The 26,785-nt window shown below is 47.9% G+C and overlaps 1 protein-coding gene and 1 pseudogene across 12 annotated transcripts in view; both read right to left on the bottom strand.

The window, feature by feature from the left end:
- MAPKAP1 (MAPK associated protein 1) overlaps positions 1–26,785 on the bottom strand; it is a 200,927-nt gene that overhangs the window by 16,282 nt on the left and 157,860 nt on the right. For 11 of the 12 annotated variants that reach the window (XM_036217747.1, XM_036217748.1, XM_036217752.1 and 8 more), the window contains 2 exons: positions 21,941–22,081; positions 7,935–8,072 (listed from right to left, as the gene is read on the bottom strand). In XM_036217747.1, the coding sequence (XP_036073640.1) occupies positions 7,935–8,072; positions 21,941–22,081 (279 nt within the window). The remainder of the gene's footprint in view (positions 1–7,934; positions 8,073–21,940; positions 22,082–26,785) is intronic. The other variant, XM_016137376.2, reaches the window with a different exon arrangement.
- LOC118600499 lies at positions 22,508–22,626 on the bottom strand (annotated as a pseudogene).

Here is a 26,785-nt window from a genome sequence, read left to right as displayed (position 1 = left end):
CACTGTACCTAGATAACTGTTTTGTTATTATGGGTCCATAAACCCAAGTCAACAATTAATGGAAAACTTAACAGCAAAAAGAACGCTTTTCCCAGGAGGGAAAAAAAGTCGATATTCCCAAAATGTTTTCTATTCTGACAAATAACAATATTCCAATCAACACAAGTCAGTTCTTTCTTGTTATGTTAATAAGTCCTATGGAAAAATGAAGAAAGTTCACAGAGAATGTAAGAAAACCCACCGGCCAGTTTTGATCACAAACACAGACATTCCTACATATTACGAAGTTAGCAAACTGCCCCCAACTGCCCCAATGAGCAACTCTTGTACCTGACAATGACCATGGGAGGTGAGTTCTTCTTGTCTGTCTGGAGTGCAGAGAAAAATCTCCTGCATCCTAAATTCAGAGTGCTGACCCTTCCAGAGACCACACTCTATACCAAAACGTCTCTTTTCCAGGAACTACAGAGATGGGCTTAAGAGTTGCTTCTGGAATTTGGAATTGGCCAAGAGCAAGTGAGGCTCTTCCATCAAACGCGGAGGGTAAACAGCCACAGCAGGTTAAGAACAAGATGCCAAGTTTGACTTTTCACTAGAACCTTGATAAGTTCTCCACGGGGCCTCCACCTCTTTGTTGAAGAGCCTCACCTGACTGATTCCAAATTCCAGAGGCAACTTTTCTGTGATCAGTGTGTCCGGGCGGAGTCAGAGAGCCTCCGAGCACTGACCAGTCCTGGACAGAAGCTGCTGGACTTCTGGAGGGCGCAGCCAGGGGACATGGCCAGACCAGCCTGGTACGAACGTCGGATGTCAGTTCGTGGCCAGGGTCAGCCAATGGGACACATGCTGGGCTGGCTCCCACGGGCTAAGTTCGTAGGGGTCTGGCCAATGTTATTCAGCCTCAGAGAGACGGTCCCTGAAACACAGAGACGGACTATTTAACAGCGAGTTGCGGCTTGAGGTTACTGGAAAGCAAACCGAGTCAGGAAACTTAAGAACGCAGCCTGGTGCTGGATGATGCAGACAGGCCCCGTGCTCATCGTTTTTCTCCACCATTATCCTGTGGCACGCTCCAGGTCTTTCCCTCCCATACACTTGGAAAAATTGAGGCGGTCCCCCTGGTTGCCTAAACCCATCTCCCGGCAGCTCCCTTGTTTTGGAAGGAGATGATAAATAAATCAAAATGCACTAAGCAGCACTTCCACAGGCACTCTGCTCCTCCGGTGAAGGCGCACCTCATCAATCACACTATTGTCTGCTTGAAAGGCGAGCCTTGTAAATGTCATATCCACTCAGGCCCAAGGAGAGGTGCATCCAAATGCAGCAAGGAGTTTTAATTGGATAGTGTAATTAAACTAAAAAACCCCAGCAGACTCCCTTTGACAGGAGAGATGAAGACCCCTTTTAATAGGGCTAGGAAACATATCTGTTAAAAGGATGAGTCACTGCCTGCTCCTGATTGCGCTCCAGAGTACTCTTATGAAAAGGCAATTCAATAACTGGGGCATTTAATATGTTAGAGTCCGTGGTGCTCTGTAATCGAGCAGTACTTACCGTATTTGATCTGGAATTTATGAAATAAGTCTTTGTCAGAGAATACAGACACGACGCAGCTCGCCCACCCAACGTGAGGAGTGCCTGGACCTCCTGGAAATTCTCGGAGCCTGAGGATGCGCTTAGTCCTTCTGGGCTCCAGGTCTATTTGGGTATAAACGCAAGCGGCTTCCTCACCGGGGCTTGGAACACGCGGACGTGGCCACGGACGCCCACTCACTGGCCAAAGGTGTAGCGGCGGCCGATGTCGGCCTCGTTTCCCTTTCGCACATTCTCGTGGGCATTTAAAGGATATGACGACATTCCTGGGGACCTCCTCCCTTAGGAATGGGGTACCTGGCACACGAGCGTGTGTGCACACGTGTTTTCTCTGCTAGAAGTACCATTGTCAAAGAGGGAGGAAAGAAATCTGGTGGCCGGAAGGTTCGGTGTGTGGGCTGGGGGGCACCCGGGCCAATTCTAGTGACAAAACCCGAGTCCTTCTGCCACCCTTTGTTGGGAGAGAGGGTGGAGATGCGCACAGAGGCACACTCGGACGCACACACATGCGTGCACGGCCTGCGCCTCCACAAGCACGGGAACGGAATCAGGGAGAATGCGTGCAGAGGTTCGTATCTGCACGGGGCTGTCTTAGGAGCAGACCGGAGCAATCCCTTTCGGATGCAATACTAGTGTCTCAAGGTCAAAGTCAAGGAACCCAGCTTTAGAGTAGAGCAAGAGAGCCTCTGAGCTGGGGCTCAGGTGGGATACAGAGGCGAAATTTCATGCACAGCTTTCCAGAAACAGACTCTTTGCTTTATGAACAAAACCCGAAAGTCAGATTGCCAGGGTCCTCAGACTGATTTTTCTTTTTTAAGGATGGTGAAGGGTTTGTCTGATGGCTGCTTTTACTCCTCCATAGAGCCTCCTTGGAGCTCTGTTTGCAAACCTGCGAACACTCTTAATACTGGTTTCTCACTATGAGCTGATGAACCCATTAAGGACATATAAGTGAATGTTTATAATCCATGAAAACTGGATACCGAATTAAACCATCAAATATCTTTAGAATTAAATGAAAACTACATAAAAGCATTTCAGCCATCAATTTGGCTATCACTTCTAGCCAGTATGAATTCTGCTGGAAAAGCTATTTTCGTGCAGATGTGGAATTCAATGGGAAAGACTGACTCGTGTACCAACATCAATCAAAATGTCGACTTCCCTGGCAGCTCTCAACAGTAAGGCGGGTTCAAAGGTCACAGGATAAAGAAAAAGCCAAGCTCTGGTTCAGCTCTAATATCTCCTCGGTAGAAGTCTTGCGAAAGTACCCCCTTCTGTATTAGCCTTGCTTTCATTAATCTTCTTGCCATCTTCTTTAACTAGTCATGCAGAACCGCTCGATAGCGAGACGTATAATGGGGAAGGCCCTGTGCCTATTACCGCGTTAACATTCTCTTAAGCCCCAGTGCAACAATGGCCCGGGAAGGCAGAGGAAATCGGCAACTGCAGGGAGCAGCGCAGGCAATTCAATTACAGCCCGGGCGTACCTATGTACTTCTGACCTATAAAACACAAGAGGCCTTTGTGTCTAACTGGCTCGGCCATTAAGGTTCCCGAAGATCACAACAATGCTGATCTTTTCTATTTAAGCTAAATCAATGTGGACAAATCATTATTCAGGAGCTTTAATTTAATTAGTAAATTAAATACACTACTTTACAGATCTTGTCAAGTACTTATGAAAAGAAAGATTCATTTAAGCGGGAGGTCACCAATAAGCCCAGCTAATTTAACTCACGACCTTAACTGAATCTCGTCGCGAATATCCAGCAGGCCCTAGTCCCGCGAGGGCTTAACAGTCGCCTGTAGTTGTGGTGTAACTCATAACCCCAGCGTTCCCATCCGGGATCTAAACAGCGTTTTGGGTCAAAACCAAAACAAAACAAAAAACAAACCTCAAACAAACTATCCCCCACCGACATAACCAGCATTGAGAGAATCAGATTTCCTTGAAATTATACTATTGCAAGAGAACATAATCAGGTTACCTTTATTATGTTGCTTCCTTGAGATTTTATATTAACTATACTTAATTGAGATACAGAGGTCTTTTCAGCTATAAAGACGACAGCTACTTTATTGAGGTTTAAATCTGATTTCTTAATGATAGGCTGTTTCCTTGAAAGACTCCAAACCTACACAACCTTCTTATGGTAAAACCAGACCCGGCCTGGGTGAGTCTTCACTTAAATATGGCTGAGAGCCTCTGATGGGTGCTAGTTTCACAGAAAGGTCCCTTGCATTTTGTTTCAGTGTTGGAATTCAAGGCTAGTACTTAAAAAGCGAGCCCGCCGCATTCAAAGCCTACGTGTGGACCTGTATGATGATGGAGAATTATTTCTCTGAGACAATTTAACCCTGGTCGTTTCTGATACGGAGACAGTCTCCATGTGCCACACGCACCTTTGTTCAGTTAGAATGAACTAAAATTAATTTATCTTTTAGAGGTCTGTGACATCCTTCAAAACAGCAAAAGAAATCCTAAGGAGTGGCAAAACCAGACGGAGAAATTGCTGATTTGAATTACAATGGCAGCGTACGGTTTTTTTTTTTTTTTAAGTCTAGAAAGGGAGAGTTTATTCTTAATTTCTCAGGGCTTCTGACACCCAGATGTTCTCCACTAACTCTGGGAAGAGTCCGTATTTTTTACTTATGGCTTTCTTTTTAAGGCATGTATCTATTTAGTCGTTAAGTTCCAGGTTCTTAAACATTCACAGGGACAGGGCAATAAATCTTCCCCCTGCGAACGCGGCCTAAGAGGGAGAAGTTCGGGGGAGAAGAGCCGCGGAACTGCTATTTCTGGAGCATGGCCTCCGCGTGTGCGCCTTTCTGATGCCACAGTATATGTAATTATGGGTTTCACTGCAGGCGCTCTGATGCTCGGTCCCTCTGCCAAGTCAGCTTATTCACACGCTTTTTGGATACGGCATCAATTCAACTTGCGTCGTGCTCCTTATGACGACCAAATTAATGGTTTGACAGCGGCTTTCTCAATAAACACTGCAGACTGGCCGCATTCGAAGGTTTTTAAAAACCATTTCTTTTTTGTTCAAAATTCTGACAAACACGTCTCAAGTAAGACCGGGAACAACTTCATTATCCTCCCAACACTTAATGCCTTTTTGTAAAGAAGGCTGTTTAATAACACGTCCGCTCTGTTTCCACAACTAAATTATTCCAGTTGGTCACACGTTCCCGTCTTCGGCAAGACACTTGTGTTATGAGAGATAAAAACATGAAAAAGGAAATATATTGCAGAAATCAAAAACCTTATCTACTTCTAGACTCTCTCTCTTTGCCATAATTCATTCAAGAAGGCCCCAAGAATAATTTTTGATGTAAACTCAGCCACAAACATACATCACTATGCTGATAAAAATCACGGGCTAAACTTATGAAATATAGTGACTTTCATTTCTTTACTGCTGTTAAAATAACTTTTTTCTAAGGTTCAACAGACGCAAAAGATAAAAAGGGTTACCATTAATCCTTTAAAAAAAAGAAGCAGCCCTGTAGATTAATTCTGAGGTCTGATGATGGTCTCGAAGATGAACTTTTTAGATTAACTCACTGAATTAATTTGATGAAGATACTGGAAATCATAAAAAAAATAAATAAAAATAACAGTATCAAGCCGATTCATTTAATATATCTTTGTTTGGGCACCTTACGACATAAATTATGTTGACTAACTTTTGGTTTCTAAATTCCGGCCTGATTAAGTTCAAGTTCAAGACAGCGAACGCAGGCTGAGGGCAACTACGGGCACTGTGCTAGGGGCCGAGGACACAGAACCCAGCTCCCAGGGCAATCGGCTCGGCGTGGAGGTGAGCAGGAGAGGGGGGGAGACTCCGGAGAGACACACAGAGCGGCGTGTGAGGTGCTTCACCAGCGCTCTGTGCAAACTCCTGGGGGCACGGCTACAGAGCGCGCCTGCCAGGAGAGCTGGCTCTTGAAAAATGAGTGGGCTGGGCATAGGGAAACGGAGGTGTCCATAAGTTAGAGGGTGGGGGTGAGGCGCGGGCCAGGCAGCTGGCAACAGCAGCAGCGGCACAGTTCTGGGTGGGAAATTACGGGCTGTGAGCCCGGAGTAGCCAATGTCTGCAAAGGCTACGCCGAGTCTGAATTTTATTCCCTAAGTCTCTATCTTTTAAACCTTTTCTTTTTAAGCAATAAAACCATTTTTATGAGTTGACTTTGTAAATGCAGAATCTCAAACTAGAAAACGACTGAGCTCCTTTGGTTGAAGGGGAGGCTTTATGCCCACACACGCACGCACGCACGCACATACACGTGTGCCCCCAGAGGTCCCATGAGGAACATGGTTTGAAATGGACTTAGGAAGTGTTGCATAGCAGTGCGTCTCTTTATCCAGGAACGTATAATTTCTAGGTCTCTGGACCCAGGGACAGAGAGGAAGACACCTCGGTAAGACCCACACGCATGGTTTTCACCCAGAGCCACCCAGCGGGCTCGAAAAGAAGACAAAGGCTCTCTTGCTGGACTGTCAACACTGAAATGGTGGGGCCCAGGTCGGCTCTGGATCCCCAATTCTTGGAACCCGGCCTCACTCGCGGAGGGGTGACAGTTACTTCCCGAGTGACTGATCCCAAGAGAAACTGGAGGTAGTGGCCACGCACCTTTCCGTCGCTCCCCGCTAAGCTGGGCGTGCTCCATCCCTCACCTTGCGGAGCCTGAATCAGGGTTTCTTGGTGGTGAGCGTCTTGACGTGAGTGTAAGAGAAACCTGAATCCTGTTTCCAGCTCTTTCCCCAACCTTCCCGCCCCCGGCTGATCCCTCTATGCAACGTGGAAGTGATTATCTTTCGTTTCTCAGACACATGGAGATTCATAAATGTTACTTTTCAAAGTAACATTCTTGGGAAGAAAGATGCTAAAAGATGCTAGAACAATGGTCAACAAGCTGGAGTGAGAGGGATTAGGAAGAGGATGTTTATCTAAAGGGACAGGGGATCTGGCAGGTCCCCTGGGGACAAGGGGACACAGGCAGCAGAGCTGCCAACACCATTCACACTGGCCCCTTCCAGCGGCCACCTCCGAGTCAAGGCCTCGTGGGGGGACAGGAACAGCGGGGTGGGCCTGGCCTGACTCCCTTCCCCCTACACTACGAAGTTCTCCCTTGTTGCCAAGCTGTAGGCCGGTGGGTTGAAAGAGGAGACTACACAGCCTGGCATCACTGGATCTGACAAAACAATTAAACGCTCGCCCGTAAATGAGGCCACGCGGCTCGTGCCCAGTCCGGAGGACCCAGCCAGGGGCTCCGTGATCTGTAGGCCCCTGCTCAGTCAGTATTATCTCAAACACATGAACCATATTATAAACACTTGCTGGCCTTTCCATTTCTTATTATTCCTTTTGGGTATGTCGTTCCTTATAACATTTGTTCTCAAATTTAGTGGACACTGGAAAAAACGAGATTAACAATAATTTTAGATGCTCAAGTCATACTCCAAGTTGCATGTGAAAGAGTCCACAGGCAACACTGACATGGACCAGTCTCTGAGGACCGCTATTGGACAGCCTTCTCCGGGCACCTAACGAATCCTTATATAGTGTAAACTTTTCTCTTCCATGGAGGAATTTCATTGTGATCTGCACCCTTTCTGTCCCTTGATGGGACTGAAGTCCTAAAAATGATTAACCTAACTGCTACACTCAATTACTTAACTGCAAAAATATAATATGTCAAGATATACAACCAGACTGCATCTACTTTCATAATTTAAACAGAGGAGCGCCAAGCCGGCAGTGAGCTCTTCTGCGGGCCCAGGCGGGAGTTTAATTACGAGCTGGTAGGTCACGCAAATGCCAATAATCTGGAGGGTGCTGACACTTTGGCATGATGGACATCTAAATCTAGTCTTCAGCTGCCACAGGCAATCCCCCAGCTTCCCTCGGTCTGGCCAGGAAGGAAGGCAGGCAGGTCCAAGTCTAACTGGTCAAGTCCCCCAGATGGGAAGAGGGAGGGTGCACGAAATGAAACGGGGGCCCTGGCGACTGCCGATCCTCAGCAGGAGTCTGTCCCCTTCCAACCCCCCGCCCCTCCCTCGCACTCCCATCCCCAGTGCCCGGGGTGGAGCTTCTGGGGTCAGGGGCTGTGAGGTTCTCTGCTGACATCAACGCTGAACAGGATGGGGACCCATGTCAGGCTCTGGGCACCATAATATAATCCTGTTTGATTAAAAGAAATTTCTGGTAATGAATTAGACAGACCCAAGGAAAAAAGGACACGGTGGTAATATATTCTCCTGGCACCCAGCACATGGAGGGGAAGAGGGGGAAGAGAGAAAGGAGACATAAATAAAAGGGACTACTCACTGGGGCTTTTTTCTTCAGCAAGGTCACAGGCACAGAGCAGGTCAGAATCGATTGAGATGGGTTTCTGCTTAATCCAAAACTTAGTGCTGGCTTTCTGATTCGTAACAGGATCTATCTCTACTTTGTCTCCAGAGATACCTGTAAGGCCGGGGAGAGGACAAAAAAAAAAAAAGAAGCCACAAGAAGTGGAAGGTGTAAGTGATTTTGGTGTAATCATTCGACCTGCTTTGTAAATCCTCCATTGGAGAACATGTGCTATTTCCTGGGGCGCGGGGGAGGGCCGCGGGCTTAACACAGACACAGCGAGATTCCAAATGGCACATGACAGTTGCACAGTCTGGTTTCCTGGGTGGGTGAGTTGGGGAAGGGGACAACTTAAAAAACTATATATAAAAAGGTATTAAGAAATACATCTTCTTAGATATAACACAGATAAAATAGAGTTTACCTACACTGTGTCAATCCTACATTAATTACCTCTGTACTGTAATTAAATAACTATAATACAAGGTTCATTTAAAAAGCAATTATGATCAGTGGTCTTTTTGCTGTTGTTGTTGTTCTAGAATAAGATCTGGGTTGGACAGATAGATCTGTAATATCACCTATGCCTAAATAGCTAAGCTACCTATGAAGAGTTTCCGATCTTGAAAAATCTTACGAACTAAAAATAGGGGGAAAAAAAAATCTATCTCTTCCCTTCTCTGACACTAAATAATTATCCGAGCTAAATTTAAAGGAAGCCCCGGGAAGATCAGAGGGTCCTTTACAGAAAACCTTCCAAGCTTAAGTCTGGGAGCCTGGCTCCAGGCGGTGGAGGTCGCTTCTGCCCTGGGAGAGAGGGAGCAGTCGGTGCGCGCTTCGTGCCACAAAGACTTTAGAGGGCAGGGATCCGGCGTGTCGAACCCTGGCCCTTCGGGTTTCATTGTCAGAACTGCGGAAGACTTGACACACGGCGCAGCGACTGGGAGCGAGGGCGTTGGGAGGACAAAGGGAACGCCAAGGGTGGACGGCGTCCAGGGACCACCGGACACGCACCGCGACTGCTCCGCGGGCGCCACCAAGCCGCGCGCGCTCGGCCCGGCACATGGGGGCCGGGCCACGCGCTCCCTCTGTTCCCTCTGGTTGAAGATGGAGAATTTCTGTTCATGAAATGAGACAAACGTCTTCAATCTGCCTTCGAGAGCGGGCCCCAGATGGAACCTCGAAAGTAATTAATTTTTGGGCCATAGTTTAAAGGTCAGGGTCAAAGTGAAAAGAGCAAAATGAAGATATAAGAAATAAAACAATCAAATGTGCACACCGCGGCAGGAAAAACCGCGTTAATTCGTTTCACACTTACGAATCACACTTAGAAATTTTTCAATACAATGTGAGAAAACTTAGTAGGCCAAGAGGAAAAGCAGATAAAAGAAAAAGATCAAAAAAATAAAAAAAAAATAAAAAAACAAAACCCAAAACCAAATGACAAAAAACAGAAACAAAAACAAAAAACTCCACAGCGACCACAGCCTGAGAGCAAATTTAAAATTAAAAAAGAACACAAATACACGTACGACTCGGGCGACGAGGTCTGCCACACACTTGTTAGGTTCTGTTTTATCTTAGGAATAAAGGACGTCAAGCCGCAGGCAGACAAAGGCAGGCGACCAGACAGGCTGAGGGAGTCCCGCCTGCCGTCTGCGGAGGGGACAATGCAGTGCGGCCGCTTAACCCCGGTCGTCACTCGGTGGTCATTGGAAAAGACGAACAGCTGGTATTTTTTTTTATTAATTGAATGCTGGAATTTGTCATTAGACATATTTCAGAAACACCATATTTCAATTAGGCACAATGTCCTAAGTCCAATTGACTCTGGACGTTCAGGTCCAGATGATTTCAGGAGGGCGAGAATGTATCACTTAAAATAGATCACGACTGCCCAGCTACACTCTTCCCTCCAATTTGGCCATTAATTGTTAGAGATCTGGACATTTCTACAGCTCCCTGACAGAAGAAAAGTACTTACGCCGCGGGTGCTGGTGGCGAGTGTTTTTCCGTGTGTCCCCCCGCCCCGACCCTTCCGCCTCTTATTTTGACATTGATAAAAGTCAAAACGAGCAGAGCAAAATAAATGTGCATATCTCTTATGTGGAATAAACCCTGCCTACACTTCTTTCTCAGAAAGAGAGGGGAAAAAAAAAAAATCGTCGCCAGAGAGACACGGTTTTAAAATTTTGTTCTACGGCCCTGCAACTCTTGAAGTCGCAGTCAGTCAATATTGTTAATGTGCCTTGTTAATTTGATAGGATTTGTCAGGTAACTCCACTGGAAAATTATATAAAACTGTTCCAGATGAAAAGATGATAGTGACATGAATTAAAGTGATAGAACAATAGTGGAATATAAACCAGAAATGACACCCAAAGTGGCTGTTGATTTATTGCCGTACTGAGTTTGGTTCTGGGCTCCCATGTATATTAGTGCTACAAATCTGGGTCCATTTAGCAGAGGGATGCTCATACATACATCACCAGCTCCTGCTCCAAGCCAAGGTCACTCCCCATTGCATCAATCTTTTCAACAGAGCCTACTTCACAAAGCAGGACTTTTGTAACCATCTCAGATGTAACAGACTCTCGTCCTCTTTCATCTTTCTTTTATCATGTAAAGTACACTTTAACTTCTATTATTTTTATCTGCAAATTGTTACTATATAGTTCATCCATTACCAGCCGTATCTCTACATCAATTGCCTAAGCTCTGCACGGACACACGAACACTTTCCCAATGACGCCCTTTCCCGGGTTATTGTGCAGTCGCTGTGCACAGAGGGGAACCCCAAGCCTGGGGTTTGGGGATGAAGACGTGGGAGATGAATGTATTAGGTTCAAGATGGGCAGGCAGGTGGAACACCATTTAAAGAATTGGTGTGTTCCAAAAAAGTTGTGCGTAAATCAGATTTTTTTTCGAATCAAATCACATTTCCCACTGACTTCCATTTCCAGAGATACTTTATCTTCATTCCGGATTGATCTGTAATTGGCAGGGGCCCCTAACACTTTAGTTTTAAGTTTCTCTGCCCTGCAGGCTTTCAGTCAAATAGTTAATGATCTGTAAAACACTTGCCTGCCGAGAGGAGTCACTATTTAAAGGAACCTGTAGAGGAATCTTTCCTGATGAGAAAAATCCTTTTGTACATTAAATAATTTCACCCTACTTGAGATGCGTGTGAATCTCGGCTTCTCGCAGCAGGGCACGTGGCCCCACTGGACCCTCTCTGCTCCGGGTGGAGAAGTGGCAGCCCTCTGCTTCCACTCCAGGCCAGAGCCTGTGTTCCTGACACACTCAGACCCCACTGCTGGAGAAGGAGTCCACGGAACCCAGCCTGGGAGCAAGCGGAGACCTCTTCTGTCTCTGGCATGGGAGTCTCAGGGCAACCTGGTTGGAAGGAGGCAGCAGCCTGCTGGAGCGGACACCAGCTGGCGCCGCGGTCCAGGCCAGGGGCACGGAGGGTGACCGTTAACTGGCACGAACTGTGTGCTGGCGTGGCCGGAAAGCCTTTGTGTGCACTGATTCAGGTCTCACGACCACCTTAGGAACCTGGTGGCTCTGTTTATCCCTATTTTATAGATGAGGACCCTGAAACTCAGGGGGGTTAAGTAGCCTCCCTGAGATCACACAGCTAAGAAGTGGCAAAGCTGGAATTTAAAGAAAGCTAGGAAACCTGTTCCAGAATCCGTCCTCTCAGCCACTACACTGTTCTGCAGGACCTGTGCACGCCTTGGGGCTGGAGAGACTGTGTGTGGGAAAGCCATTGTCACGTCCAGAGCCTTCTCGTCCCCCAGCATGGCGCCTTCCACTGCCCTGCAGTATCACTCAGCGGAGTCAAGGAGGCATCACAGGGAACTCTGCCCTCGTCTCTGGCCTCCGATCTCAATGTTTGCCAAGGAACAAATAAGTGTGCAAATGTGCCAATAAACGCACACCTGTTTTTGTTCACACATGGCAAACCAGGACATGAAATCCTACCTACCTACCTGTCACCTATTTTTTGACCACTTGAGCATGGTTTAATACCCCTGACTAAAATTTTTATGTAAAGTCACTGAAAGAAAGGCAGAGGTCACCCTTAAAGTGTTGCTTATACACCATTTTTAAATAATTCAAATTATAGACATAAATCCAAGAGAACAAGGGAAGCTAGCTTTTATGTATACATTTCCCCAACTTAAATGGCCAACAATAGAGGATTAGTCAATCCACCCATGACAGACTGCAACACAACCATGAAAATTATGTGTAAGGAAAACTTTGACTTGGAAAAATTCTTAGGATGTTACGTGAAAAGGACAGAAAAAGTATTTATCGGAAAGAGAGAAAAAGAATACACTCCAAACTGGAAATGGTGGTCAACTCTGGTGAAATACGTCCTTTCCTTTTCTGTATTTCCCTGAAGTAAAAATGTCACCAAGAATGAAGACAAATGATTTTAAGAGATGACATTTTTTTTTTTTTTCACGTTCTACTTCTGAATTCAGTACCCCTTCCCAGCTTTTAAAATGCAGGAGGGATTGTGGTTGAATTCTGTAACTGATAATCACGAAAAGCGATCGTAACTGGAGATTACTTCCTTTCGACAGTTCTCAGGGACCCAAGGGACAGTGCTGCCGGGAGGGGCCCAGCCCGGTGCCCCCCGGCAGGCCCCACCACGGCCATGGCAGGTAAGGAAAAAGAGAACACGGGGGCCGGCCCAAGGTGGCCGGGGTCGGCCCCTTCCCTCGGAAACGAGGCAGGACATCTGTCCCCTTCCCCGGCTCTTCCCTCGACCCACTTACCCGCAGCCATCCGTCATGACCTTTTCATGCTCCCACTTCTGACAGCTTCCAGACACAGTGAGTCCAACTTCACGGGAAGCAAACTATCACACCAACTGTCAAAGGCAGAAAACACCGCCTGATCGCTGCCCTACATCAGCGCCAACACATAAATCCTTCCTTAACAAGACAGCTCAAAATACACAAAAATGCAACTCTAATGTATATACGACTCCCTGGGGAAACTATCTGTCCTAGGCTTTGGAGTTTACAAGGGGTCCCTCGTCTGGTTTAACTAACCAACAGATTTCCGTACAAGGCAACTAGCACTGTGTGCCCGCCCCTGCGCAGAGACGGACCGAGAGCCGACCGCACCTCTACCAGGGGGCAGTAGTAGCTGGTTTCAGCCTTAAAGGCAGGAGCGCAGAGAGGTTAGGGGCAGGGACTTTGCAGTCTGACAGTCCTGAGTTCTAACACTGGCCTTCCTGCTGCCTAACTATGTGACTTAGGCCAGTCGCTATGCACTGGCGATGAGAACAGTGCCGAGCTCACGGGCTCGCTGGGGAGGATTCTGTGAACTGAGACTTGCAAAGCGCCTGGAATAGTGATTAATACATAGCTAGTGACCTCCACCACTACTACTCATGACCATCACCATCAGGAGTCAGGCACGGGGCTGTGACACAGATCCAGTGACGGGGGTCAGAACGAGGGAGCTCAAGGAGCCACAGGAGGGGTGTGAACGAGGGACCTGCTGGCCCTGGTCTAGGGGACGGGTGAGGGGAATTCTGTCTGGGACCCGCTCCACACCGTAGCCTCGGCAGTACCAGGATCCAGAACGACTGTCCGGCTGGAGAAGCCAATGCCCTCACACCCATGAACCCTTACAGTCGCCTCCCATCACCGAGTGTCGCTGGGGAGCCCTCTTCCCTGTGACCCCCAAGAGTTCAACTCAACATCAGGAGGGACACTCTCACACCCCGAGCTGTGGAAACACTGTGCTGGGGAACCCCCACCCCGTGAGGTCTCCATGCTATTAACCTGGAGATCCTGACTTGCCAGCACATTCCGCCGGTGTTACCCTGGGCAGTTACTTCTCCCTCAGTGAGCATGACCTTCCACCTTCGCAAAGCAGGGTGACAAGAGTCCCAGTTCCTGAGGTGTTGTCATGCAGATAGAATGGCATAAGCATGTAAAAAAACTTGGCAGAGTGCCTGGCACATAATAAGGAGTCACTTTATTATTACTAAAAGTATTAGTAAAGGTGAATCTCGGGTGAGACGGCCAAGCTGGGGCTGACGCCCGGTTCCGACTGGGTCTGATGTGCTCCGACCCATCGGCTGCTCCCTGGGGTCCCAGGAGGCACGACCCCTGTGAGGCACATTTAAAACACCCTGTCTCAGAAGCTAAAACACCAATTTGGCAAAAATTAGGGCGTTTGACAGTCCATAACTCAGTTCCTGAGTTATTGTTTATTTGCTCAAACATCATGAGCTGTGGTTCATTCATCAATATCTTACAACTCCGAATCTAAGACTATCAAAGCCCCCCTGCTGTTAAATCCTGGAACAGATTTTTACATAGAGCTACAATCCTCTGTCTTCGGGTTACCCAGAGCCTACGAAAGCCTGGGAAAGCCTCCTGGGAGGGCCACTGAACAATTCTTGGCCAGAGTGGATTTTGCTGAATCTACACGGCCAATCGATAGCGTCCACAGAGCAGTCACGGAAGTCTTTGAAACTTGCCTGAATTTACACACAGGATCAGACACACAGGCTGTTTGGGCTTAATGAGACCGCAGAGATCACCTAGTCTGGGGCTTTCATTCTCCCTATGAAGAAACTGAGCCTCAGGGCAGGGATATGACTTGTCTGATGTCACCCATTAGTGACAGAGCTATAATCATAACTCACATCTTCATACTACCTGGCCGGGCTTAACAAGACCAGCTCTCCTGTCTCGCTACGTGTTGTTCATACAGTGGGCACATTCACACAGTGATCGAATGCATTCCAGTATAAAGAGCACGGCCTTGGCAACATGCTGGGAACCCAAGAGGGGTGACGAAATCACACCGTGGGTCGCAACTAAAATGAGACCCAGGAGGGCCTCACATTCCTGAGGTCAGGGGGGTGCTGGGGTCCAGATCACTGGTTCCATTTGAGTGGCTAACCATCTGAAGTCGTTTGGGAGACACAGCTAAAAGCTGCCAGCTCCAACGTGTGGTCGGTGACAAAGCTAAGTGGATCTGACTAGGCCATCGTCCTTAGAATGCAAACTAAGGGGCGCTGAACACGAATGGGACGGTGACCACACAGCAACACTCGGCACGGCACCTGGTCACAAGGGCGGAGCTTACAACACAGGGCCTGGGACTGTCCAATCCCATATACCTGTCCTCAGATGAGGGCTGAATTCTCTCTGTAGAGAAGGCAGTTACAGAGATTTTGTTTTGTACTGGGGCAATCAGGTCCCCGAACTAGTCTCCTGGTAAATGGATACCTCGGCTGAGCTTATAAGGCGAGTTCGGAAGCAGTAATGCCATTTCCCAAGAGAATTTATAACAGTATCAGTCCAGGGTGGGGAAAAGCCAGCCTTCCTCCCAGTCCGGCCCACGTACGCTGTCGGGGCGTGAAGGCCGTGGCTGAGGAAGCAGGAGGGAGACAGGATGGAGAACCCTGAGGGACTCTCACATACCCTGCCCCCAGTAATCCTATGTCGTTGGTTCTCGACTTTCCCCAATTCTCGATCCCTTCTCAGCCCCCGGAAGTGTCTGACACACTGCCAGCACTAAACCTGGATTCCTGGGCAGGAATCCTCAAAAGGGCAGACCCGGGAGCAGGTGACTGGAGCAGGGCAGGCAGTCGGGAACGCGCCCAGGGTCCCTGGCATCCCAGCCAGGGGCTCCTTCAGCAACTCCAGCCTTGCACTAAACACCGGCATGGCAAAGGAACTTTCTGGAGCACGTCGCGATAGAACCTGTCCTGCTTCTCACAACTTCATGAGTATCTGTCAAGCGCGATTCCAAATTTTGGTTCAACAGGGACAGAACAATCTTTTCATGCTAGCACTGCCACCCTCAAGGTCCTCAGTGGACACAAGGATTTTGGAGTTAAGCATGATGCACGTCTCGTGATCATTCTGGTGTCTTTGAACGGAGAAGGGTCATCTCCTCAGAATTCGAAAAGAAAATGAAACAGACACGTGGAAGGAAGCTCAATCCACTTAAGAACACACATTTCCAGATCATGTATTACTTGAACTCGACACCGCAGGTACCCCATCGGAAAGTAACGAGGCACATGTTTTATTCAGACAGCCACACGGAACTAGTTTTGGCATCAGAGTGAGCCTGAGGAGTAGAAGGCCAGGCCACAGCTCTTTGCTTTCCCTCACCTAGTCTTGTGCTGTTAATGTGTTTCTTACCTCTGCATAGTTTACTAAAAAAATAACTCTGTAATAAGGTCTTCCTTGAGTGCTGGCTTGGAGGTATCAACTAGGGGGTTAAATATTAACTGCACCAGGACAGATAAACCAGGGAAGGCAACAGATGGCAAATATGCTGCCTCTCGTCATGCTCAGGCCCAGGGCAGACATTTTTAATCAATCACAGAGTTTCTTTATGTTGCCCTCAGACACGGCTCAAGACGCTGCCTCAGCATAACGCTCTGGGCAGCCATCACAAACCTGACTGGAGTCCGTTTATGAGATGAAACCCCTTTGCCTTCTCTAAGATGTGGGCTGTTAGACTTGATAATTCTGATAGATATCTACTGTGATCACAGATATTATTATACATACGGACTGTTTTATGAAGAGATAATGGAAGTAACTTTTTGGCAGAGGTTACTTTATAATATAGTCTTCGTCTGTAAATCATATACAGAATTTGTGTATCTATATAGAATTTTGTTAGGCTACATGCGCGAGATGACAGATGGAAGTCATTATGTACATTGTATATTCATATTATGGGATGAATTCAAGGTGTGTTATGTTTCCCTTTGGTGACGTGGGGACGACTTATACTGACAAATGGTTAAGTTGAAGGACTCGAGTTCGCACAAGGCACACGACTGTTAAAGTGCTTCTCAGCCTGAGACAGAGCTGGGAAAATCAGGCTGACCTGCCCAGTCAGTAAACTCAAGCCTCGGACAAAGAGATGAGGGGCGGGAGAGTCCTTCGAATGCCGTGAGGCTGGGCTTCCCAGACCTCACGACTGAGGGCAGGTTCTGAGCCAGCAGGCCTGGGATGGGGCTGGGGCAGAGATCTGGTGCAGGGTCGGGATAGGAAGCACTGCTGGAAGGTACCGTGTGATGGAAGAGGGTGCTGTGACGTCCCGGCCCCGTCTGCTTTGCTTACATGGGTTTCCGGGCAGCCCCCTGGCGGGTGCATCAGAATTCTCACTGACAGGATACTACAGGCTTTCCAGACCACGGCTGGTACCCACCATATGACCCTTTTAGTTTTGATTTCCCCCAAACCTACTTCTTGGCTATTTGGTTAGCACCATGTCTTAGCACCTGACCCTGTGGTCAGCCACACGGGATCGGGCACACAGGTGATTAGTTAATGGGGAAAAAAAAACCCATCAATTTGGTATAAGCCCAAGCCAAGGTCTACACTTAAAGAGCATCTGCACTTTTAGGCTAAACATGGATGAAGCGGGCAAGATGAAATAGTCCAAGAAGGTTTTCAAGAAACAGACATGGTCAGACATGACGGCTTTGTCTGGGGACTCTGCAGGCTGGGAGAGCGGGGATGGTGAAGTGACTGCAACCGGAGAACCGACTCCGGGGACCGGCAGGGGCTGCGCAGAGGGCTGTGCCGGGAAGGGTTCTGAGGTCAGGCGCAGGCCCAAAGGGACAAAGTCCAGCGACGGTGGAGAGTTAGACAGCAGCGCCCACACTACACCGCCACTGATCTCCGGGTGCCAGGACGGGCAGAGTGACGGGACTGGCCGGGCGGAAGCAGTCACGTCCTCTGTGAAGGCCGGCTCTGAGTGACCGAGGCGTCTGCGGCACGATGGGTTGGGTGAAGCACACGGCATGGGTTTCGGGCCCAGTTCTCTGATGGCTGAGGGTGAAGGACTGAGAGCTCGTGCCTGGCAAGCGGTAGCTGTGCGCCAGTCAACACTAAGTGCTTTATACACATCATGTTATTGCATTAACCGCTCCGAGCCTGTTTCTCAGTCATGAAGTGGGAATATCATCAGTGCGCCCTGTGGATTTAATAAGGTACGAGGGGTGAAAGGTCACCGCACACTGGAATTTGTCATAGACCTGTACGGTGCTTGTGCTCAGGGCGTAATAAGAGTAGTCAGCCGGAGGACTCGGCGTCAGAAGGATGTGGGTTCTGATTCCAGCTTCATTATTACTAGATTTCCCCATATCCCAGTTTCTTCATATAAAATATGGAGATAATATCAGTACTATCTAGGAATAGGGCCAAAGCAACAAGGAGGCGATGCATGTAGAAGAGTGATCAGCAAAATGCTTGGCGCATAGGAACTGCTTCGAAAAAGCATAATTTTTTGTTAATCTTCTTTAAAAAGATCAGATCTGTGCCACAGACTTCATTAACAGATTCCGATAAACTCTGCGACCACAGGAAAGTCTGGTGGGAAACCGGATCAAGTCTGGGTCCTGCAGATCAAAGTCCGACTCTCGCACCCCCTGATCTCAGAAACGAATGGCAGGAGGTAAAGCTGGGGCGGCGGGGCTCGGGAGTGGACGCTCACATGCCACTGACGCGCAGGGGCCGGGTCGTCTTCTGCGGCATCAGCAGGGCTGAGGGGTAACGCCGCGCACAGACACTCCCCGCTAAGAACGAGCCGGGGCGGCAGCGAAACCTCCGCTCCGACTGACGGAGGCTGGACGCACGGAGGAGCCCATCCATCAGGGAAGACCTGAAGTGCCCGGCTAGTCAGTTGAAATAAAATAAATTATTTACTGATCTCAGGATCTAGTTGCTCAGTTCAGTGCTCATAAAGGGTGTGCAGTTTGCTGCCCTGTATGTACTTTGTGGTAGATTCTGTTTCAGCAAGAAAGAACTTCTGGATTGCTGTGTGTAGGTTCTTGTTGTCAGAATGAAAGGGTGTCACCTGCTCTGCAAGGAGGAAAAGAGGGTCTAGGGTTATATATCTGAACTCGCCTACGTGGGAACAGGACATGAGCTGGTTTACTCACGGCACGGTGCAGTCCTCATGGGCACAGTTTATCTGACTGCCGCGAAATTCCTTAGGACTAATTAATGAAGTTTCTGCTTATAATGCTAAAGACTGAACTTAAATGCGCAATCAAAACATTCTGGTGTCTGTTTTTTAACAGCTCCTCAGAGCCGTGAGTGACTGTCCACCAGAGGGCGCTGTGTGGAGTGCTGGAAGCGTCCAGAGGTGACTGGGACCTGGCCATCACCTCATTTCTGAGAACCACTGCTCTAGGGAGAGACACTTGCATCATCGTCATCATCCATTTCTGCCTGACAAGTCTCCACTGTGGCCACAGGTGAAACTGTGCCAACAGAGCCACTGCGTAATCTGAGTTAAGTACTTTCAAGATGGCAGACGTGGAGAGAACGCAAAAGGCGAAATAAAGATGAAGACAGTAACAACGGCGGTCGGACAAGCTACCACTGAGAATACAGATTCAACGGGCCAGACACCTTCATACAAGCCTGAAAGGTAAGCACAGCAGTCCCCATCTTACAAGTGACAACGACCGAGGCTGCAAAGGGAAGGGACTTGTCTGAGGTGACAGTGCGGGCAGGTAAGTAGTAATGGCGGAACTTGAACCCAGTCCTGACGGCCGAGGTTGGGCTCTTCCCACAGATCCTTTGGTGGACCTTTTCCTTTAAATGAATACACAGGTCAGAATCTGATGAGTTAAAGTTCGGTTTTTTGCCTTTGGGAAAAAGTGGGGTGGAGCGGGCAGCGAGGTGGGGGGGGGGGCGTGCAGCTCGCAATCTTGGTTACCTCCCCAAGGCGTTGCTGTGCACCGTGGGCCTCGGTGGATCTGCTGATTATACTCATCTGGGAAAATCCCCCCCTGAATGCTGGACCTTCACCTTGGCTGCACTCAGGCTGCTCACTGAGCTTCTTAACTGGATGTCTGAGTGGCAGGCGTTCTTCCCTTAGTCAAGGTAAGAATGAAGATACACCAACGGAACGCACAGAAGTCGTTAGGAGTGTATGACCTGAGTTTCCCACGAAGTCTGCGTACGCACGTAATCAGCACCCAGGCGGGACACAGAACTGCACGGGTGGTCCAGGAGCTCCGCCCAGTCACACAGCCCCCCGCCCCCCGGGACAACCGCCATCCTTACGCTGCACAGACTATTTGTGTATTTTTGAATGCTAAAGAAATGAAACCATGTTGTATGTAATTTTACCCCCTTTTTTGGATCCGGTCTCTTTTTGAGCAGCCTTATTTCTACTTCTATGAGAGATACCAGGAAAGGTGGCCCCAGGAAAAACAATACTGAAGGTCTCTATGTTTTAAGGATCAACATTAAACAAACGTTTTTTGTTTTTGTTTTTTCACCACTTTGGAGATTTAGCGTTTGTGAGGAGAAAGAAAGCGTCTAGAGAGGGGAAAGGAAGGTGGGTTCTGTGTTTTGGTTCAAAGTTCCTGGGTGCTGATTCACTTGCCGAGTCTGTTCAACTCACCACCATCTCAGCAGCTGACGTCCACCAGGCACTTGCTACGTGCCAGGCGCCTTCCTAGGTACTCTGTGCGTGTGGTGACATTTCATCCCCATAATTATCTTCACTTACGAATGAGGAAACTGGGACTCTGAATCGCTTGCCTGTGGTGAAACAGCTAATAAACGAGCCAGGGTTCGAACCCAGGCCTCCGGCTCCTGAGTCTGTCCTCTACTTTGCCTCTCCGCTAACAGCTCTCTCTCTCATTTGTAGTTTTACCAAAGGCCCGGCCCTGCACTAAGTGCTTTACATGGAGTACCTGACTTGTTCCCCACAGCAACCCTACAAAGTCACGACCACTGGTATTCCCATTTAAGCTGGAAGAAACTGAGGCTCAGCAAGATCAAGGCACTTGCCTGGAGAGCATTTAAAACACTGGTGATTGATGCGCATCTCTCTGTTACTAAGCTGTATTGTTGGCATCTTTCAAGCTCTTCTCAGTCAAGTTGGGGAGAAATCATTGAGAGATTTTGAGAGTTATTGCAAATCGGCCACACTAATACCAACATTAGAAAAGATTTCACGATGAGACACACACAAAGCATTTGCGAGAAACAAAATTAGTGAGCGCTAGAGTTAGAACTCAAACCTTCTCCCTTTACTCATGAGGCAAATGAGGTCTGGGCAGGGGCTGTGTGGCTGATGTTGGTGGCAGAACCTGGGTGCAGCCCAGCCCCCTGACCGAGGAAGCCAGGTGTCCGTACCCACTGACCCGCCTCCCACCACCCTGATAGGGAGCAGACGCGCATACGCTGGCCAGACCCAGGTCCTGCTCACACTGACACCTATACCTGTTGTGTGAGTTTGAGCATGAGCCTTTACCTCTCTGCACCTCATCCACCTTCTCTGTTAGACGGGGACAGTAAAAATACCTACCTTTTAGGTAGCTAAGCAGTGCATACAGAGCACTTAGCACAGTGCCTAACGCACAGTGGAGGCTATAAATTGACAGCCACGACGATGACGATGTATTAATATTATGTTGACTATGATGACACTTTTTCTACTCCTGTGAGGTTTACGTCAACACAGAAATTTAGCACTTAGTTGGAACAAATTACCCCAAATACTAGTTAAAAGTTAGTTCCAGATTACCTGGTGAGGGTCCAAATACAACTTCCGAGACCATTAAGAAGCTTCCCGAATACATGCATGAATGAGTAGGCAATGGATCCAGGGGGCGCGGAACGTGCTGCAAAGCAGTTCCAAGGGCAGCGCGGAGGAGAAGCACAGGGTGAAAAGGACTGCGGACCGTCACGCGAGTCCACCAGTTTGCAGAGAGTCTCGGGTTAGTTCTATTTCTAACCCACTCCGTAAAAAAAGATGAGACGGCACTCAGCTGGGACAAAGGAGGTCCCTTAACTTTGTTGTTTTAAACATTTTCTCTGAAAATAAGTTACCGTCGGTCACTCAGGTCGCATGAAAGTTGTACGCTGTTTCTTCTCCTATTTCTGAATTGACCACTGACATGATAACAGGTTGAGTTCATCACCTGTTCAAGCACTTACCTAACTGCACGTCGGTTGTGAATCGTAGCCTGTGGATCATGCTGACTTTGAATGACTTGTAATGGTGGCTGCTAAGCATGTCCTGTACTGTAGCTATGTCAATTTGCGAATCCTCCTCAAAAACCCCGTCTGCCCTTGAACCTGGGGAGGAAAAAGCAGTTTAACACATAAAGATACATGAGGCTTGGCAAATGGCGTCTGCTTAAAATGCTTTGGGATAAATTAAAATAATATGGGCTATTTAATTTGGAGAAGAAAAGGCTGAGCGATGACTTAATAATGCCATTCCAGTAAACAAGAGAATGGTAACATATTAATCATGCAACAATTAATTCCACAAACACTGCCTATTCCATGGCAGGCCCTTGGCTACGCAGCAGGGGTACAGAAGGAGAGGGAAACAGCTCGCCCGCCTCCACAAGACTAAGTCCAAATCACAGAAGCATGGGTGGTCACACTCGTTTTTCTTTTTTTTTTAGGTGAGGCAACCCTTGGTTGACCTCACAGATTGCAAGGACCTTGTTGGCTTACAATCCCTTACTTTTTTTTTTTAATTTTTATTTTTTACGCCTACAGCACCTGGTCTTCCTAGGTGGTCTCCTATCCAAGTACTAACCAGGCTTGACCCTGCTCAGCCTCCGAGATCAGACGGAATCGGGCTTGTTCAGGGTGGCATGGCTGTAGACGTCTTTCTTATTTGGACATTGAGTTGCCCAACCATAAAAGCAATCCATGCTCCTTGAAGAATCTCTGTCCTTTCCAAGATTCTCAAACCGTCCATTCACCAGCTTCCTGCCCCGTGCCCCAGACCCCACTGGTGCCGGCGTGAGCCTGCTGGTGCTCGGATGTCTGGAACAGTCACCTCGCTGTTCTGGTCACCAGGCCCCCGCTGCAATCCAGCCACCACAGGACTTTCCGATTCATTTTTCTAAAGCTTTGATTATTCATTCACTGATCAAATGTTTAGCGAGAGCTCTCTATACGTGCTAAGTACTCTGATATGTGACACGAGGGACAACTAAGAAGACTGGTAATCAAAACTTGTCCCCGGCTTCCCATGGCTTCCTGAATGACGTGCACTTTTTTTCAGCCAAGCAATCAAGACTGTCCATAATCCGGCTGAAACATAATTTATCAATCCTACTTGTCACTCCTCACATATTCCTCCTTTCGGCTCTTCTGAAACACTGCATGCAGTTTGGGTTTTTCTACTCTTGGGCCTTTGCTCGTGTGTCCTTGGCCTAGAACACCATTTCTGCTCTTACCCCGGACCTGTCAAAACCCCACCCAGGCTCGCTCAAACTCCACCTTCTGCTGAATTAATCCGGACCCTGGAGCCAGGTAGACCTGGGCTCAATTTCTAGCTCTGCGTCTAAGTCGCTGTATGATCTTGGCCAAGTGACTAGCTCTCTGAACCTGTTTTGCACCCAATGTCAAAATGCATTTTAAAAATCAAACACATAACACGCTTAATATGTAGCGGCCATGATTATTTTTCTTCTGCTGTCACAGAGGATCACACTCAGCCTTGCACCAGATGCCTGAGTGGTTGCTCTGTCTTATTTAGGAAGCCGTGTGAGGGCCAGGAGATTCTCATTCATCTCTGTGTCTTCTCCTGCAAGCGGTCCAGGTAACTGGCACGCTCTCACTGAATTCTGCTAAACAGAGGGAGAAACGAACAAACGGAAGCCACTACGTACGCGTGCACACTGCACATCAGGCACGGTACCAGCACTTTCCACGTGCGTTTAAGCCTCGCCATAACCCAGCTGTCATTCTCATCTGACGCTTTGGGAACCTGAGGCTTTTGAGGCAAAGTCACGTGCCCAAGGCCACACTAGGCAAAGCTAAACTGTCTCTCACCCTCCAGAGTTTGAACTGTGGTCTTCTGAGGGTGCAGCCGCTGGAGGGGGAGGGAGCCCCTGTCCAGCAACCAGAGTAGGGGCCCTAGCCCTTGTGTTGAGCACCAGATGGTCCCACAGGACACCCAGAGAACACTCCTTGGGACAGAGTTGGAGGAGTAAAAGTCTCTAGATTTGGGTATAAAACAGGAAAATTCTGTCACATAACTGGTAGCCTGACAACTACGTGCTTTTCCTTCTCATAGTTACTGCTCACAGGCCAAGCCTTTAAGTCAAAGCTGGTTCCTGAAGCCTTCACGCTGAACTCATTTATTAGGGACTGTGAACATCCTTCCACGCGCTATAGTTATGGCCACACAGCTTAGACCCCTGTGGCATCGCAGTAACGCTCTCCCCTTGGTAAGGACGCAGACTCGCCCTTAACGGGCCACTCACTGAATTCCTGTGACACGGTCCCATCCCAGAGTGCTTGCACCCGCTGTCCTCTCTGCCCAGGCCGCCCTGCTCACCATCTCACTCACTGCTCCCCATTCCTCCTGAAGAGCTTAGCTCCAATGACACTCCAGGGGAACCTGCCCTGACCCAGGCCCCCAAGTCAAGCTCAGCTCCTTCTGTCACCACACCCTGCATTTTCCTTCAGAACACTTACTTATTGCAGATAGTAATCACCTGTGTCTGACATCAGACTGTAAATTTTTCAATAAAAATTTACTGGCTGAGAACCTGGTGCCATGTTTACAGGTAGGTGGGGATCAGAGAGGCTGAGTGACTTAGCTGATGTCACATCACTAGGACTAGCAGAGCTGCACCCAGCATCTGCAAGGGCCACTGAGTCACCCAATTTCCTCTCCCTGGAACACCTGTGACTTTGGATGAAGATGCCACCATCGTGACGACGACTACCTCCTGGTTAATGTCCACATCTCGAACCGAGAAGCTGGCTAGAAATCTGAGTTTCAAATAATCATTCGTGTTTTCTGATATGCATTTGGCTGACCTGCCAACATGTGTTTACTTCTATATAGAAACTTTTATATACATGAGAACTGTAGAGAATTCCGGTGAAATATTAAAATCTTTCCATGTTTTAAAAATCATTTAAAGTCATCTTTTCTGAGAAAATGCCATTAGTAGATACAACTTAGCTTAAGAACCTCTGTTTTCTTCACTAATTAGTATTTTCTAAATATTGCAGGTATTTGATTTGGAAAGAGGTAACAGCTCATTATGCTAAAATGCCAATTACTAAAAAAAAACATACTTAAGAGTTTTACATTTTATGATGTTGGATTAAAACCAATTTAAAAATTACTATAACGTGACATATAATTTTTTACTGAGCAATTTCAATGCCAGCTGCTAATAAAGCATCTTAGCTGTAAATGATAATTCAGATGCTTTTAGATAAAGTGGTGCATAAATATGGCTGGAAATTGATTTAGCTTTCTACAGAAGCTACTGAAGAATGACATATTTTGTTTAATACACCAGCTAATGTAGTCCTAAAAGCTCAAACAAGTGCCAGTTTTCACTCCTAAATTTGCTGTGGGAGATTAATGAAAACTTTATATTTTGCTGAAATGTTAATAACGGGCAGATGAGATGATAGGATTTTAGTAGAGGTCTTAAAGCTATGGAATAACCAGCAAGGCTTGTCAATTTCCTTATATTAATTTTGTCCCAGACTTACACAGCCAGAGCTGGCTCAACGCACTAATGCTTCTCGCACTGACCTTCTCCTCTCCGACGGCGTAAATTCACATCCCATTTGAGGATTTAAGTCCCCTGATGCTTGAATGAGCTCTGAGCCTCGCCCCAGCTGACAAGGGGCATGTTTGCTTTGACGATGAGAAGGGCGACAGCACCTGGGCGAGCGGCGCGAGAGCAAACAGGCCTGCACGTGCCTCCGATACCTGCTGCTCGCCCAAAGCGGGCTACCTGCCTCGGGTCTCGGAGGTCCGGAGCCCTTTCTTGGAGCAGGCTCAGGAGCGCCGCTGCTTGGAGGGGCACGTCTGCGTGTACAGGTGAGTCAGGTAGGCGGCCTGCAGCTGGCACGGCGCCAGGCCGTGGAGGCACGCCGGCGAGGATGACGAGGGTCCTGACCTTCGGGAGCGTACGAACTCGCTACAGGACACAAAGAAAACAGCACAAGGCACAGCGGCACCCGACACGTGGTGCGGGCAACAGACGCTTCATCTAAAGACCAACATCCGAAGCAGAACGTCACACCGAACTCAGGGTCCTGGGCCGGAAAAGCTCTGTGGCTTTGCACGGACCGCTTTACTGTTTACATCCTCCTAGAAAGGCGCGAATCCACGCACACAGGGAACATGCTTGGTGCTGCACTGAATGCACGTTAAGATTACTGCTGTGCTATAAACCGCACACTTAAAAAGCCACCTCTGTTCAAGAGAAGACATTTTCATCCACTCGAAGCAAAAAATGGAAAAAACGGAATGCCTTACAAATACATGTAGTAACAAAAAACATTCTTCTGTTAATTTAATTGAAATATAACCCTTTGGTATTTTGTTAAATTAGCAATTAAAAAGGTCACAAGCAATTAAATGAAACAAAAGCCACCCTGGGTTCATCTACATTAATGCTGAACTCGGTCTCCCCGTGAATGACAAGACAAATTGTAATGGTGCCTTCAAAGACTTCACAATGTATTTTGTCAAAGTCGGGAGTGTTAATGTCTCTATGTGCTATGGATTACCATAATGTATCGTGTCAAAACGCTCGAGCTGCAATAACTCAAAGATGTACTGTGATAGATCAAATTTTGGGGCGGGGCCTAAACGTGACTTGAGCACTAGCCCTCAAATGGATGACGACAGGCTATGGAAGAACGACACAGAATACATTCACAGTGTAGAAAGGCTGGAGGGACCAGCGGAAAATCCGAGAACGGTAGGAGCTTGACTCTCCAGAGCAAGGAATCAGGGAGGGAGAAAGAAGCAATGGCACCGATCTCAGTGGC

Source organism: Rousettus aegyptiacus, unplaced genomic scaffold (genome assembly GCF_014176215.1).
Source record: "Rousettus aegyptiacus isolate mRouAeg1 unplaced genomic scaffold, mRouAeg1.p scaffold_m13_p_3, whole genome shotgun sequence".
Taxonomy (NCBI): domain Eukaryota; kingdom Metazoa; phylum Chordata; class Mammalia; order Chiroptera; family Pteropodidae; genus Rousettus; species Rousettus aegyptiacus.
Note: the sequence above shows the minus strand (reverse complement) of the source record. Positions and strands in the feature narration are given on the sequence as shown.